Source organism: Eschscholzia californica, unplaced genomic scaffold (assembly GCF_041429995.1).
Source record: "Eschscholzia californica isolate CP2 unplaced genomic scaffold, dmEscCali1.0.p SCAF_5, whole genome shotgun sequence".
NCBI lineage: Eukaryota > Viridiplantae > Streptophyta > Magnoliopsida > Ranunculales > Papaveraceae > Eschscholzia > Eschscholzia californica.
The window spans coordinates 10,504,252-10,521,751 of NW_028238472.1; the positions used below are offsets into that span (position 1 = coordinate 10,504,252).

General features: G+C 37.2%; 3 protein-coding genes across 3 annotated transcripts; all 3 read right to left on the minus strand.

Annotated features, from left to right (window-relative positions):
- Positions 1-298: 298 nt before the first annotated feature.
- On the minus strand, positions 299-1,990 carry LOC147536975 (tetraspanin-2-like). The gene is made up of 2 exons (XM_086644071.1): positions 1,411-1,990; positions 299-819 (listed from the first exon to the last, which is right to left on the minus strand). Exons 1-2 carry the CDS (start codon positions 1,906-1,908, stop codon positions 508-510), a joined length of 810 nt encoding a protein of 269 aa, XP_086500197.1. The 5' UTR covers positions 1,909-1,990; the 3' UTR covers positions 299-507.
- Positions 1,991-3,268: 1,278 nt separating this feature from the next.
- LOC147536976 (thiamine phosphate phosphatase-like protein) lies at positions 3,269-5,175 on the minus strand. Its single transcript, XM_086641244.1, has 4 exons — positions 4,988-5,175; positions 4,649-4,770; positions 4,349-4,550; positions 3,269-3,841 (listed from the first exon to the last, which is right to left on the minus strand). Exons 1-4 carry the CDS (start codon positions 5,123-5,125, stop codon positions 3,473-3,475), a joined length of 831 nt encoding a protein of 276 aa, XP_086497370.1. The 5' UTR covers positions 5,126-5,175; the 3' UTR covers positions 3,269-3,472.
- Positions 5,176-9,972: 4,797 nt separating this feature from the next.
- LOC147536977 (inorganic pyrophosphatase 1-like) lies at positions 9,973-11,286 on the minus strand. Its single transcript, XM_086642719.1, has 2 exons — positions 11,173-11,286; positions 9,973-10,341 (listed from the first exon to the last, which is right to left on the minus strand). Exons 1-2 carry the CDS (start codon positions 11,284-11,286, stop codon positions 9,973-9,975), a joined length of 483 nt encoding a protein of 160 aa, XP_086498845.1.
- Positions 11,287-17,500: the final 6,214 nt, after the last annotated feature.

Below are 17,500 nucleotides of genomic sequence, written 5' to 3' on the forward strand. Positions count from 1 at the left end.
CTTCTCTTATATGAGATATGACACAAGAAAGGTAAACTTTTTTATATCACCAGAGAAGATACAACCAAGTCATCTCTGATATGCTCAGAATACACTTTTTTTTTTTTGTTGAAGATCAGAATACACTTTCTTGACAAGGAAGAAGGTGGTGCTGACTCTCCCCAGGGGCAGATGCTCGATCTTACAAATGTTTCGTAAACCCTAAACTCTAAACCTGAAGTTAACAACTAACCAGCATAAACAGATAGAAGTGGTTCTAATGAGATAAGAAGAAAAGGATATTTGTATTCACTTAGGGTTTTAAGTGATAATCAGTAGGATATATGTATTCATTCATTCAAATTTCAAAAGTAGTTTACCAACTTGCTAAATAAAAATTCAAAAGTTGTAGCTACATAATTGTGCCAAGAAATATATATACTACTGAACTAGAACCTACCATCAGAGAAGAACCAAAAAACAAAACCAACCCCTATAAGTTGGAATGGATAGGAGAACCTGGTCTTCTTAGGCCCAACCGGACTTGTATCGCCGAAAGAGCTCTTCCGTCTGTGCGTTCTTAAACGCGCTACAACCAATGAGATAGACACATATAAGCACCACCAAAGTGATTATAAGAATTGTATTGGCTCTTCTCCATTCTTTCCTTAGGTTTCCTAGTAAGCCGGCCTTGCAGGCGTTACACCCGTAACACAACTGTGATTGATCGTTACCCCACATAAAGCAATCGGGGTCTGAAACTTGGTTCGTCGGGTTTACCCAAAATGTTGGATTAACGTATGTGTAACCACATATGGTTGGAGGTTTACAGCAACCTGACTGGTAGATCATAAACAAAACACACAAATACCAAGTTAATAGACTAAAATACATTTTCGACTTTGAACAGAAAGATTAGTGCTGTTCTGTTCTCATTGTCTCGATCTGACTCCTCTGACTTGTTTAAATTTGAATCATCTGAATAAAATAGACCCAAAATCAACCCAAATTTGCCATTTGTTTTGCTATTAATATGAGCCAGACAAAAACAAACATTCTGAAATTTTGACTGAATTAACTTTAGCTAGATATCAAAGCTAAAGATCTTTACTACCAACCATTGGATGGTTGAGATTAATTAAGTTCTTATCTCAAACATTCTAAGGATCATAAAACCAATCTAAATTTCAAAGAGAATCATAGCAAAATGGAGTTCTACAAAATGGGTTAAAACCCTCAAAATCCTACAAACATTTTATTTTCTTTCTAGGGTTCATACCCAAAAAAATGTTCACTTATATGGTAGCAAGTTCTACTCAACAAAGATCAAACCTTTAGACCAACTTTTAATGAATTTAGAGAGAGAGAGGGAAACAGAGTAAGAATCAAGAAACTAATAAGAACCCAAAAAAATGAAAAGAAAGAGTTTACCTGAAGAGGAGAGATATGAGTTACAAAGAACTGACCAGAAGAGGTGAAATCTCTACTAAGTTTAGAACAAACATCAGATTCAGCAAGACAAGTTCTAATTTTGCCCCAATTACCAGATTCAGTAACATAATTTCTAAGCCAAGAAGAATACCCATCAATCCTATACTCTTTATAACCTCTACCAGGAATTTGATAACTACCATCATCTCTAGTAACAACAAAAGCAAAGATTAGTAAGATAAGAAGGATAATGATAAGAAGTGCCATGGAAAAGAGGTAACAAGCTAAAAGGCCTTGACGATTCCAGTAAGAACCCACAAAACCAGCAAGTGAAACAAAGAGAAGAAGTACACCAAGTAGAAGAACAGGCCATCTAAAGAGATGAACACACTGGTTATCTGCTTTTTTTGATAACCAAATTCCAGCTGTTATTATGGGTATTGAACAGAGTAAAGCTATGAAGTTGAGTAGTGCTGTGATCTTGTTACTCACTCCCATGGCTTCTTTTTAGATAGAGAAAAACTTTGAGAGAGAGAGAGAGGGTCTTTTCTAGTGTGAGAGTGAGAATGGAATCAAAGAAAGGTTTTGTTGTTTTTCTCACTTTTTTCTTTATGAGATTTTTCTTACTCGGTATCTCACTTGCTTAAATATACTACTGGTGACAGGTCTAAGGATGAGGACTCAGTGTTGTATGTACAATTTTCTTAGCTTATACTTGGTTAAAGATGGGTTAAAGGTTAACTATGTTGAAGTCAAAGAGTTACGAGGGTAGATTTTTGTGACGCCCGAAGCCTTAACAGTTATCAGTATTGTTCTCGCTTTGACCGCCTCACAAGGCACCACGACCTCACCGAAAAGGCATTGGTACTTACTAAACTTGAGCGTACACCTATAGTCCAGTCTCTGGACACTTTTGCGAGCTATGTGGGACTATCTCAATCCCCCACCATTACCAAAGAGCCGTCCTCGGTTCTGATACCACTTGTGACGCCCCAAACCTTAACAGTTGTTGATATTGTCTCCGCTTTAACCACCTCACAAGGTACTGAGTTTTATTCCTGGCGAAGGCACCGCGAGAACAAAGAAAAAAGAGTTATGGGGGTTGAGTTGGATTAATGCACTTAAAACAATTAGCATTACTTGTGGTTCTATAAATAGGATTTCTCAGTAGTAGTCTTGGGCGAGTCCAACTATTCAAAGTTCAGAGTGGAACTCTTTTGGTTAACATATGAACACTTCTCAAGTGCACTTCCCCTCTTGTAGAAATTTTGGCATTCACATAAAGTCCAATATTGAAGCGGCTCAAAATACACTTTGCCTCTTAAAATTTCTGAGTGGAACTCTTTGGTGTCAACATAAAGTCCAATATCGAAGCGGCTCAAAATACACTTGCCTCTTAAGTGATTTTTATGTGTTAAGCTCCTCAATATTGGCTCCTAAATAGTCGGATCATATGTTGGTTGAACCGTCGCACAAGTTAAGACTTTCACGATGAATGTGTTCCGTCATTCATGATAGTAGATTAGATCTTGTCATAATTAGATAGTTTGTGACTAAAATCTTATCAGAAAATTGAATACGTACTTGCTTTTCAACACGTCATGAGCAACCTCAACTGAAATTATCAGTTGTGTAAAACATAACGATATAGGTAAGCCTAAAATCTGCCAAAAGTGAAAAACTCTAAGTTGAAACAAATGAATCTAAAGTTTGTTTCGGTTATTGGGTGGCGATGAACCTATCAACCTAAGGCAGGCGAGGATGCCGATCAAGTCTCCACATTTATTAGTTGTAAACAAATTGTAAGTCATTTGTTAGCAGACTAAATAGGCAAATTGAAATTTCACTTGACTCAGAATTAGCATGAAATTTTAAACTTATAATTTAAACTTATAATTTGTCACTTCCAATCCCAGAATTACATATAGTATAATATATCAAAATGGCACATTAGTAAACATTTATGGATGAAACAAACCAGGAAAATCTCATAAAAAGAGAACATAACAAAATCAGCATTGTCATCCTAGCCAAAATATTGAAATGGTTTGCTCCTTCATAATCAGTGAGGTACTGGCAGAACTTGAGAGATGGATTGGTGGGTAGAGATCGGGTTCGTCTGAAACTTACACTCTGTCGACACCAATCCTAGTGGGCAATTGTTGTTCTTTTCATAAATAATTGCGTTGATGAGTTGAAAAAGAATTCGTTCGAGATCTTCTCCGTCGCTCCATTCATGAATTTCTGCCTTGATCACTGATCTATCGACACTTATTAATTCCCATAATGGGTAATTCTTTCTAGGCATAACTTTATCTACTTGTTCGAGCTTTAAACTCGGGCAAAAATCACCCTTTCCATCTCCAAGATATATGAATCGATTCTTTCCATTTGCATGAGCTTCTGCTTTAATCCTTTCGAAAATTAATCCCTGTATGACAAAATCAGAACCATTTCATCATTCTACGTAATCAAATACCATCTTCATTCATTTTAATCAAGTATAAGGCATAAACTAACCAGTGTAACATCGTGGAAACCTCGTGATTATGTATTTTATAACCGATAAAGAGGCAACGTCATTAGTTTATGTGGGAGTATTAAATTCGAGACTTCTTTTTGTCTATAGCCGTCTATAATAACAAATACATCTTGACATGGCATGTTTATGAGTAAAAGGATCACATCCCCTAACTTGGTCATGTTTATTTCAGAACTGAAATCTGACTCGAGGCCTGACTCAAGTAGGGATTTAGACTCCATTTTTAACTGCTCCACTAAATCACGTAAAAACAAGTCGGCCGAAATTACTATTTTATCCACGTAGGTGTGACAAATAAATCATATACTTAAACGAGTCAGATTTAAACAACGAAAAAATATAAACTACCTCAAATAAATTAAAAAAGATATAATTAAGAGTAATGATAATATATACCTTGCACATGTTGGGAGGGCAAATAGCACAACCATGAGAAGAAGTAGTGAAATCATGGTAAGGTAAGATCCTGAGCTTTCCATCGTCATCGATATAGCTAGGGTTAGTGTTAATCTCCGAAAAGTAATCCATTAATCCATGGTGTTTTAAGATTGTTTCAATGAAGAATACATTTGCATCACTCAATATCCTCAATTCACATCTACAAAAAGAAAAAGAAAATCCTTATAAATAAATCTAATAATATTTTTTAATAATTTTGTAATTAAAAAATTAAGAAAAGAGCAAAAAAATAATTACCCAAGAGCATGAGCAGATTTAATGGCTGATATAATATTAGGATGGAATGGAACACTTTTTAAACAATTGGCAATCTCTTCCATTGTTCTTCCTTGTGAATGAATTTCAGTCATCATCCTATCCTGAAAATCAGATTAAGAAATTGATTTTGAGATTAAAATTACTAATAAGATTATAAATATATAACAAATAATCAAACACTAGTTTATTATTAAGAAAAAATAAAATAAAACCCCGGTTTATTTTTAAGAAATAAATCCAACCCTAATTTGTTATTAAGAAATAAAAATTTAAAGTTAAACCAAAAGAAAAAACAGAAAAAACAGAGAGAAGACAAACCATGAGGGAGTTGAAAGGCATAGTAGGCATTAATTTATGAAACAATTCAGTGATACCCATTCCATCAACAACCCAATCATCACTATCTTGATCGATAATTGTCTTGTCGAAGTCGAAAACTATAACAATTCCTGCCATCTTAAACCCTAGCTAGAAAATGGTTTTGTGAGAATGTGGCCAGGTGAAACTTGAGAAGAAGGTTGAGAAACAAAAGGAATCCGAAACGGATTTTAGATGCCTTTGGAATATTACCCTACTTTCCAATTTTCCATACTCTTTCTAAAAACCGGTTTTAATTCTTACTTGCCCACCTGCTCTTTCTAAAATTAATTATCACAATTATTTGAAATAATTAAGAATATTCTTTTTTTTTTTTTTTTGGTAATTCCATTACAATTGGTATTGATACATCATCGGATGTGATAAGCTCGATTACTACCCATACAAACTCAAACAAACCGGGCCTATACTCCATCTAATCTATGGCCTATAGCCCATCTACATTATTATTAATACCCTAATAATCTCATTTCAAATAAAATAACCAAAGATTCCACCTTCTCTGGGATTTGAACCTGGGACCTCCAGGGATTTCTGAAGTTTATGTCAACACCTTAGACCACTTGGGCTACCAATTGTTGACAAGAATATTATACTTGGAAGAAGAATTTTTCGTTTTATTTTTAGGGTTGTCGTGACCAGTCCAATATGTCGTCCAGTGCCACAACTTCGAAAAATGTCTAAACTTAAATTCCGTTAGGTACCTTTTCTCGCTCTCGCTTGGACTGGCATGCGTCGTGTGTCGGATGCTGCCACTTCAGCTCCCTCGACGTGCGCTTCATCATTGTGTCGCACCTAGGAAGCTTCCTATGGTTTCATTTCTTCGGGTCTGGTTTGGGATTTTGTGCGGCTTCTCCAGCAACTCGTACACGTTTAGAAGGATGGTTACCTCAGGGGCCTTTTGATTTTTTTGGCCTATAGCGCCCTTAAGGGGCCTACCTCGTTCCTCTTTAATTTCCCACTCACGAGGCGCGAATTGGGCAGGTCTTGGAAGCTTCCCCTTCACCTCCTCGTCCGAAATTTATCCTTGAGATGCACTACGTGCACAGTCGAGGACCTCTGGACATGTCAATACAAGGCCCTTGCGCTGACCAGAAGAAAGAGCTCAATCCTCCGCTTTATAATACAAAATTGATGTTTGGTCTATTTCCACCGGAAAACATCAACTTTTTAACCAAGCATAATGGACTTTATTCCTTTAGTGCACTGAAAAGAAATCTAATTATCAAGAATGACAATATGGTAGTTTGATTTCTAGTAACAACATAACTGTTTGGTTTGATCAGATTATATGATCGATACAGAGTAATTTTCTGAGTTTGTGGTTTTCTTTCTCAAGCTAAATTTTATTTGACCGAATTGTGATCCTGCGTGACAAATATTTTGGGAGCAACATAGGAATAACATTCTATTTTTGCATGCTAAACATGACAGTGAAGTTATTTTTCATGCAAGGAAAACACAAAAAGGATTGAGGTGTTAAGGTTGAGTTATTAACGGAAAAGATAGCCGAGAAACTCCACGACCATAATTTCTCCTAGGGTGTGTTTGATATCTCTTATTTCATGCAAATAAAAGATAGATGTTGCCCTCTTTTTCGTATAGAGAGGGAATATATAACTAAGAAATAATCCTATATCTGTAAATAGCAGCGTAAAAATGGGTCTAACAACATTGGAGTTCTCGGAGATGTATTATATCAAGTTTAAATGTGGACTAAATTGGTTGGGTTAATCCCAAATGTTCATCTATTCCTCCTGCTTTTCCATAGATAATGAGCATATTCCCAAATATGTGCTATTTGTCTCCATAGGGAAAATAAAGAGAATTAATGCAGAGGAAAAAAAAAGAAATTTGGTTTAGGAAACTCTTCACATGCCATCACCAATTTAGCCAGGGCAGATATATATTTATGGCTCATAGTATAAGTAGATTGGAACTCAAACCTTAAATTCGTTTATGGGATGTAGCATGAGGATATGTTAAGGATACTAGTTAATCATATAAAAATCAAGTTTCAAATTGATTTTCCATAGTTATGATGAATCAAACGTGATTATTTGTTCGGACTTCGGAGTCATTGGACATCTACGATTTTTTGAATATTATGAGCTTATTCTTATTATAGATGTGTTTACGTGTCCGGATAAGAAAAATACCTAAACTTTATTCCCCTCTTCATAATTTTATCTTGCTTAAAGAAAATTTGTAGTTTGAAAGCTTCTTTTCATAATTAATAATCTTTGTTAGAAGATGGCAGAAAAGAGAATTTGATGTTGCCAACACAAATTAAAGATAAGAAAAGGGGGGGACAAACCCTAAGTATATCACCTGCGAATACCGCGAACAATAACGCAATAAATACTTGCTATATAACAAGAAGAATCAAATATAGCCCGATTTAGACTTCGTTGCAATTTTCGTATTTGTTATTTGCTCATAACTACTTAGAAATTTTGTGTAGAAACACTCTTGGATAACTAACTCTTGGATAACAACTCTTCACCAAAACTATGGTGGATAAACTGAACAAAGAAACAAAGAAATCGAAACCTCTTACTCCTTCGGATTTGAACAAATCCTGGATTACCAAAGACTGAAGAAGTTCAACACAAATGATGGAGACCATCAAGATGGGCCTCACGGCCGAACTAGTTAGAGGGCCTCATGGCCGAGTCCATTAGGGTTAGAGTTTAGGAGTTTCCATGTTTTAGTATTTCCTACTAAGTCTAGGTTTAGAAGTTTCTATGTTTGAGTATCTTTGATATTTAGGAATCCTAGTTTGAGTCTATCTAGAAATTTCTAAGTTCCTATAAAAAGAAGTCAGGTCTGTCCTTGTTATTCAGATCAGAGAATATTATGAATCAAGTTTATCGTTTATTATTAATCAAGTTTATCGTTTTATCACTTTTATCTTTATTTCATTAGTTTAGTTTAATTACAATGGTGGATTCCATTACTTTTACGCTTCCGCAACAATCTACATCAGTTGGTATTCAGAGCTTGAAGAATCTGGGAACGAAAGATGAAATTTTTTTCATGGATACATCTCTCCTTGAATGCTGGAATTTTTTTCCACGTTTAGGTTGGGATCCCTTTCGAGATTCAAAACAATTTTATGTTGATCGAAAAGATCAAGAAAAAATTAATACCGTCTCTAAAATTCCTCTATTCGACGGTCAATATCATATCAATTTTTGGATTCAACATATGGAAGATTGGTTCATAAACCAAGATATCCATGACGAAGATAAGGTTTTTCTCATCGAACAACATATGTTCGAAAGAATCTATGAAAAATTCAATGCAATGCAATAGAGACTCATTAATCAAGGAAAAAAATTCGTAGACGATTGGACTACATTGAAAAGCATCTTCAGGTATGTTTTTCTTCCTTTAGATGAATATTTTTCATATGTGGAGACAAAGATTGAATCAAGTAGACAGTTCTCCAATGTTACTTCGGTCACCGTCTTCGATGGTATTGAAGAAGAAGTTTTTGACAAAAAGAACAAAATTTTCTCAATGATCGAGGAAGAAGAAGAACAAAGTGAATTATCCTCTTTTAGCTTGAAAAAGTCAGTTCATTCTGGTTTAGATTTTATCAAGCCATATTCGAGTTTGGTTTATAAGCAACACGAAGATGAACGTGGGAAGATCGTTCAAGTGAAGGATTTCAAGGTTGATTTTTCCATAAAATATTATGTGGTGTTTGTGGTCTTCTTCATCAAATTAAAAGATGACTGGAGATGTTGTAATTTGTTGGAAGTTTCTTTCCTACATTTATTTTTGCAAGATTTTTTGCACTATAAGATTGAAGCTAGTGATTTCGTCTAAGTGGGTGTCCTTCGACCCCAATGCACTATTCGCTCGAAGTGGGAATTAAGGATTGCATTGTTCAGTCTCACTTGAGGGCAAGTTCGTTCTCGGTCGGGGAGTATGATGGAGACCATCAAGATGGGCCTCACGGCCGAACTAGTTAGAGGGCCTCACGGCCGAGTCCATTAGGGTTAGAGGTTAGGAGTTTTCATGTTTTAGTATTTCCTACTAAGTCTAGGTTTAGAAGTTTCTATGTTTGAGTATCTTTGATATTTAGGAATCCTAGTTTGAGTCTATCTAGAAGTTTCTAAGTTCCTATAAAAGAAAGTCAGGTCTGTCCTTGTTATTCAGATCAGAGAATATTATGAATCAAGTTTATTGTTAATCAAGTTTATCGTTTATTATTAATCAAGTTTATCGTGTTATCGCTTTTATCTTTATTTCATCAGCTTTATTTCTTTAGTTTAGTTTAATTACAATGGTGGATTTCATTACTTTTACGCTTCCGCAACAATCTACATCAAAGACTGAAGAAGTTCAACACAAACTAAACTAATGAAATAAAGAGTTCATTAGCTTAGATGTTAGACTTTATGTAGACACCAAAGAGTTCCACTCAAAATTTTTACGAGGCAAAGTGTATTTTGAGCCGTCAATATTGGACTTTATGTTAATGTCAAACGTTCTACAAGAGGGGAAGTGCATTTGAGAAGTGTTTCTGAAGTGGTTCTTTCAAGAGAGATTGAAAGAGAAGAATATTGGTTTGAAGAAAAGAAGATTATTAATCTCATGCAACAATTTAGTTTGTGTTGAACTTCTTCAAGTCTCCACATTTACTAATTGTAAACAAATTATAGTTAAAGTCATTGTTAGCCTCACTAAATAGGCAAATTGAAATCTCACTTGACTCGGAATAAGCATGAAATTTTAAACTCATAATTTTTCACTTCTAATCCCAAGATTACATATATAATCAAAATGGCACATTACTAAACATGAGTAAAAAAATTTGGATGAACCAAACCATGAAAATCTACTACAAAGAACATAACAAAATCAGCATTGTCATCCTGGCCAAAATGTTGAAATGGTTAGCTCCTTCACAATCAATGAGGTACTGGTAGAACTTGAGAGACAGATCCATGGGTAGAGATCGGGATCGTCTGAAACTTACACTCTGTCGACACCAATCCTAGTGGGCAATTGTTGTTCTTTTCATAAATAATTGTGTTGATAAGTTGAAGAAGATTTCGTTCAAGATCTTCTCCGTCGCTCCATTCATGAATTTCTGCCTTGATCACTGATCTATCGACGCTTATTAGTTCCCATAATGGGTATTTCTTTCTCGGCATAACTTTATCTACTTGTTCGAGTATTAAACTCGGGCAAAAATCACCCTCTCCATCTCCAAGATGTATGAATCTATGCCTTCCATTTGCATAAGCTTCTGCTTTAATCCTTTCGAGAATTAATCCCTGTAAGACAAAATCAGAACCATTTCATTATATTAGGTAAATACCATGCATGTAATTCATTTGAACATAGTATAGAGTAAAGAATTAACCAATGCAACATCGTGAACAACCACGTGATTATGTATTTTATCACCGATAAAAAAACGACAATGTCATTACTTTATGTGGAATATTGATATTAAGTTTCCAAAACCAGCATATGAGAAGACGCCCTCGGTATTGAAGTTCGAGACTTCCTTTTATCTATATTAACAAATTTAATAAATCAAAGAGACACAATTAAGATTAATCTCATTACAGAGTCAATGTTCTAAAAAGAAAAAGAAATACTAAAACTACTTTAAAGTATTGCCTATCGAGTCTATGATCCTTCTTGAGCTTTTCCAGCAACTCTTGCCTTCTCAGCTTTTGACAGGTTCATCTCCTCTTCAATAAATACTCAGCTCCCTCTTGCTCCTGTCATTCATAATGATAAGAGTCTTTTAGGTATCACATACCTCGAGGAAAGTGTATTTAATTGAATAACTTTTAATAATTTTTACCTTGACCGGAACTCCCAGCTCCGTCGTTTAGTTCTTCCAAGAATCGCGGGCAATCTCTTAATCGAATATTAGATGTACTACCGCACACAAGACATCTCTTGTTAGGAAGGATAGTTCTGGGTCTTGGTGCTTTCCTGCCCATTCTCTTGCCAGACGGTTTCCTTCTCCTAACGTCTTTCGTTCACGTATTTACAGTCTCCTGAACTCCTAGAATCTCTTCTAGAGTTTCAGGGGTGCTGAACCTACTTTCAGCAACTTCCAGAATCGTCAGTAGACTTTCGAAGGATACCTGTCCAAACTTTTCTTCAAAGTTTGCTACTACATCCTGAAACCTTTCATCCAATGAATTCAGGATGATGTCAACTGCCATTACGACTGGCATAGGAGACCCCATCCATTCCATGTCTTTGAAGTGATCAATCATCTCCAAAACATGATAACGGACGGGTTTCCCTTTCTCCAGTAGCATTCCCAGTGTCACTATTGTGATTCTAAATCTTTCTATTCGACATTGTGTTCCAAACACTTCTCTTAGTCGTCGAATAATGGTGTATGCCTCCATTTCAATGAACATATCTATATATTTTCTTTCCGTGGCCATTAGCATTAAACCGGTTACTGGCGCTGACTTCCTTCGAATATCGTCTACTTGCTTACGTTCTTCATCAGAAGAAGTTTCTGAAAGCACGGGGATCGGAATGTCCAATATTTCTGCGCTTTCTCCTAGAACCTTTCTCAGGTTCCTCTCCCATTGAACGAAGTTGGTATCGTTCAATTTCTCAAGTATGGTATAGAGGTTGAAGATGTTCGTTGTCATAATTAAACTACATGTAAGAAATGCGAAAGTGATTAAACTTGTTATCCTGGCAATTTTCTCAATTTGCCTATATTATTCTACTTTTGTTGTCCCCTTAGAATAATATAATTCCAAGATCCCATTCCTTCGAAATTAAGCGTACTTTGGCACTGCCCTTAATTCGTCGTCCTGGGTGAGTAACTCCTTACTGATCATATCTCATATGATTCTTGGTTAACGATTTAAACATTAAATCGTCCTTTAGCCTCGAAGTCCAAAACCCTTTTGCTGACTCGTTTGAGAATAACCATTTAGACATGTAGACCTCTTCATAGATCTACCCGTATTGTCCCGAGGTAAAAGATGGCACCCTGCTTTGGCATGACCCACCATCGATGAACAAGGGCTCAACCGGTGTCTTAATCTGGGTAGGCTTTACTCAAAATTCTTTTTGGGACTTATTACGTAATTTATCAAGTTGCGTTACTGTGAACTCTTGCATAACCATTCATGAGTTATTACGTAAAAGTTTATGTGGGTTTGCGTAATGATTTGTTAAATCTTAGTATTACCCCTTAAAAGATCCCATCTTTTAAATTTATTTCTTGTTCGCCTATGGTTCGATTGGATCCATATCCAAGAACCTCTATTGACTACTCCCACTTGAACCATGATCTCATCATTCAGTTCGTCAATAGATTCTAAGACCCTATACTGTAAGTATTATTCGGGCACAACTCCTTGCGCTTAGAACAAGAAATGATAATCCTATCTAAAGGTATACTATTCTACGCAATCACATACATTCATACATACAAAAATATGACAATCATAATAAATAAAGTATGTATCCTAGATTTGTTTCTAGGTTTTGCTATGTATCGTATAGCTATTCGTGGGATTTTGTGACATCTCTATGTCTAATGGCTCTTAAAGTTTCGTATTCTCAATACTCAAACTAGAAGCACATTACGTTTCTTCCTTAATTGTTTCCAAAATCAATATAAGGAAAAACTCCGTTTGGGTTCTTCTCTAATCCCGGGTCTATGTCAGAAAAATTATGCTCGGAACCGGGAGAAAAGTCTGAAAAACTCCCTTTCAGATCATGGCCTAAAAAGCCCTTGAGTCCCACTCAAAAAGATCTGAGTCAACCCTGGTCAAAGGCCCTTGACTGGTCTCTGGTCAACTCTTGACTCAACCTGGTCAAGGTCCGGTCCTAGAGACAGCACCTTCCTGCCGTGCTTGGTCTCTCGGGCAAACGCGTCCTAGCCCAGCTAGACGCTTCTGTCCTAGGACAGACCATAGACATCTCGGGTGAGATGTCTAGGATGCGTCCTGGTCGCGTCCCAGACGCGTCCAGACCATCCGGTCGCCTTACATCCCTCTCAGGTGCTCAATCCGAGAGCTGTTGGAACTCCCAGACGCGTCCCAGACGTGTCTGGACTTGGGACAGCACATGTGCCATCTCGGATGTTCGGTCCGAGATGCACCCGTGCTTCACAGTCGTGTCCCAGACGCTTCTGTGCACAGACGGCAAGGCCATCCTATCTGGGATGCCTTCTGGACGCGTCCAGACGCGTCCTAGACGCTTTTGGATGCTCCGGTCGCATCCCAGTCGCGTCTGGAAGCTTCCAGTCGCATCCGAGATGCTTCTGGTCGCTCCAGACGCATCCTGGATGCATCCGGACACTCGTCCAGTGTCTCGGTCCTAGACCGAGACTCTAAATAGGTTCCCTCGAGCGCGTCCCAGACGCGTCAGGGATATCCGAGACGCTCCTGTCTCGGAATCCTATTCCGTCTCGGACTGGGATATCCCAGACGCGTCTTCCACGCGCTGGGACGTCCGAGACCCGAGAGTCTCGGACTCCTAGTCCGTGTTGGACTGGGATATCCCAGACGCGTCCTAGACGCTCTGGGATGTCCGAGACCCGAGAGTCTCGGACTCCTAGTCCAGCTCGGACTAGGATTCCCGGTCCTTCACGGACTGGGATTTCCAGTCCGTGTCCCTGTTTGTCTCGGACTGTCTGTCCGAGACGTGCTGGTCCGGTCCGGACCCGTCCTGTCCGGTCCGGACCCGTCCTGGCCGGTCCGGACAGTAGGGTTTCCAAACTTTTTGGAAATCCAACCGTTCCAACTGATTTTTCTTTTGTTTTTCTTTGTTCCAGCTGCTGTTAGGTACTGTTTTTTATCAATTCATCAACCAATCTTCATGGTTTTGATGATTTTTATCAAAATTCTAATACCCTAAAGCTTGTTTATGAAAACTCTTTTCATAAAACTATGTTTCTAGTGTTTCTAGGTCATGAATCTCATCCAAAACCCTAATTTGATCTCATCAAACTTATGCTTGAATCTCTATTCAAACAACAAAAACACTAATATCTAGTTGTTCAAGTATGAATCTAATTCGTCTAGTCAAAGATAGTTCATGCAAACGGCTCGTGATGCCACTGAAGGGGAATAACCTAGTGTATCTCATACACCTAATTGTCTAGTGTTGGTAGCGGAATCTCAAACATCATATGTTTAACACTAGTTTCCAGGATCTATACATGAACATACCAATGAACTAGATTGGAAAGATGATTACCTCTTAATCGCTTTCCCACGAACTAAATTCCGATCAGTATTCGGAAGATAAGAGCTCCAAGTGTAGCTCCTCTACTTGAGACACCGAGTAATGACTTGAACTCCCTCCTTTCAGTCAGCTAGGACCTTCTTGAAGGTTGAGATGAAGAACTCCTTCTTCTTGACTGGATACTTGAGAAAACTCCTTTTCTCTCTCTCTCTCTGAGATGTATATTCTGAAACTCTTTCAGTTAACCCTCAGACTCTTGAGAATTCAATCTCACTCTTTAGGTTGTATAATTAGGTATATATAGAAATCCCTAGAAGAGGTATTAGACTCAGACTAGGATTCCATAAACCTAATTATTAGGCAACACCCAAAATACCCTCCAATGGGTCACTTAAGTTGGCCGGCCAACATAGCCCTTTATGGGCTTCCTTGACCGGCCCACTTAGGGCCTAGCCGGCCATCACATGGCCGGCCCTATTGCCTGGGCCGGCCATCACATGGCCGACCTCCCTAAAGCCATTTCGGGCCTCCCTTTTGGGCCCGGACATGTTTATCTCTTCGGACTTCTCCGAATCTTTCAGGACTTACCAATAACGGATCCAATCCACTTATTTGCCATTACCCATCTCGTCAATTCTCTCCGTTCAAATCATTACTCTGTTGTGTAACCCTTGTAGGATCCGGTCTATGTTAGCCGCGAATCAACTCTTGATTCGACGATCGTAGTTGGCTTCTAGCTAAGCATTACGACCCCTAATTGGACCGGACTAATGATCTTCCGAGTAAGGTCATTAAGATCCTATTAGCCAAATTGCACGCATTGCATACTTGGTCGAAGGACACTCCTTCGGAAGAAGGATACCATTCCTTCAGACTTTTAGGCATTATATCCTTCACCCACCACACGAGGCCCACAAATCCTGTTAGCTATTAAAGGGCAAGTGAGTTTTATTGGTAATTTTTTTCTCTTTGAGGAAAGTTTTATTGGTAATGAAGTGGGCAGAAAATTTTCCGAATCTACTTTCCTTTTGAATTCTAGGCACGTGAGTTACTCTCTCTCAGTACTTCCCGTGCAAATCTCTCCTTTCCATACTAATTGGAAAAAAAAATTTGTATCTCCTCTCTCTAAACATCCACACTTATTTCATTTAAAATTTTACTTTTCCCAAATTCATCTTTTTCTTAATTTATTCTCTTTCTTTTATTTTATAAAATTTATTTTCTTTCTAAATATGCAACTTATTTCCTATCTTTTAAAAATTTATGTCCTTACCTGTGATTTTGGTGCAATATTAAAATCCTATCTCTCCTTTTGTAACAACTTTTTTTATCTATGACTAATTATTATGTTTAATTAGTTTTTTTGTTTATGGCACAACAAAATAAAGTCTACAAATTTGAAAAGGCACTAGCAAAAAACAAAGAAGAAATTAGTATATGTTAATATGTTATTGGTCAAATTATTTTGAATTTGATTATCGTTTATTTTTTTAAAAAAATCTTTTCATGTGGTTATACCAGGGCCCAGCTTAGAATCTGGCATTGGGCCCACGAATTCTCAGGTACAGCCCTGCCGCCGGGTTTTGGCCGGGTTTCGTGCTGGGATGTGTATCATGGTTGTAGTTATATTTATACATTGTTTTCAATGACTGAGTTCTTATATGTTTTATATCTTTGTTTTCAATAGCTCAAGTCAGCAACCTTAAGGAGGATAGATTTCAGTCAGTGGGGATTGAAGATGATGATCTATCTAATCTCTATGATCTTGTGAAGATTCTCACTGAGAACCAACTCACACTAATCAAGGGCAAGCATCTTCTTCATCTTTTGATATCTTTCGGTACCTCATCAAAGATTGCACCTGATGGTTGACTCAAGCTAACACGTCCCTAAAATGAACAGATACGCCCCAAATACTCACATCTATTCGATTCTTATAAATTGAACCAAAAAAACTCCAAATTCCATTCCATTTTGTCTTGTGCTTTCAGCACTAAGAGCTCTATATTACTGTGTGTCAAAAATATTAACTCTAAGGAAAAAAGTCGGGCATTTTAGTGAGTCTAGAATAACACCTCAGTGGAAATGTCAGAAGGATTCCGTTCAGTCTCTCCATATCTGAATTAAGCATTCTAAGTGTGTCTTGGTAAGTAAGCCTTAAATTAGTCGATGGATCAAGAGCATAGAATCAAAAGTATCCTAGTATGTCTAAATATGGAAAGACGTTCTAGAATCAAAAGCATTTTGTCGGATCGAAAACTTGGAGTCTGGAGCATCTGATTGTGACCAGAAGAAAAAACTGAAGTCAGGTGTTAATCTTGAAACCAAGTCAAAGTCAGGAGTTATTTAGAAACCAAACCAGGAGTCAATAATGTCAAGTCAGAAGAAGTCCATGACTTCATATTGCTTACGAAAGTTCATCAGCTTACAATCACAACCCTGAAAAGTATAGTAGTTGTATCCCTGAGGCATAAACCCTAACTGTAGGTGTTGTTATAGGGATGTAAATGTCTTAAGAAAAGAGAATTTATTCTCGCCTTGATTGAAACATTCTTTTTCTAATCCTCCAATATTTTATTTTATTTTCGTTTATCTGATTTCCAAATTAAAGACATCTGATTTTTTTATCAGAAATGTATTGACTTTCAATTAATAAGTCAGAAAACACAGAAGCAATACAATTCCTCTTTCCAATCTTAAATCGATAGTGAGATTCAGTTACATATCATTTGTTCTGGATAACGAACACTATTGGTTAGAAACATGAAAGATATTGAATTGTTCTCTTCCCTAGTCTATCTTCGTTAATTAGAAACGAAAGTGTTTCGTTGATTACTAATAAAGTCAAAGCAGTAATCTGTTCCACCGGTGACTCGGTTAAGTGACTCGCTAAGTCAACCCGTTGAATCAATACACCGGAAACAATAGGATTCTCCCTTTCATGATGAATCTTATTATTAGGGGTATGTTATTCTTGTTGCATTCTTACATATCAAATACTCCCAGATCACGATTCATAGAAATAACATTCTATTATTGCAGGCTAAACATAAGAGTAGGGTTATTTTCATGTGAACTCTTACTCACACCTTAACTGAATCAATACAGTATATTAGAGGGGTAGGGGCTAGGTTTTTTCACACAATGAATCCACCAAAGATTGGGTCTTCATCAAATCAATCAGTAAATCAATGTATCAAACCTATAGCTACTTTCGAATGGCCACACAACTACTGATGAAAT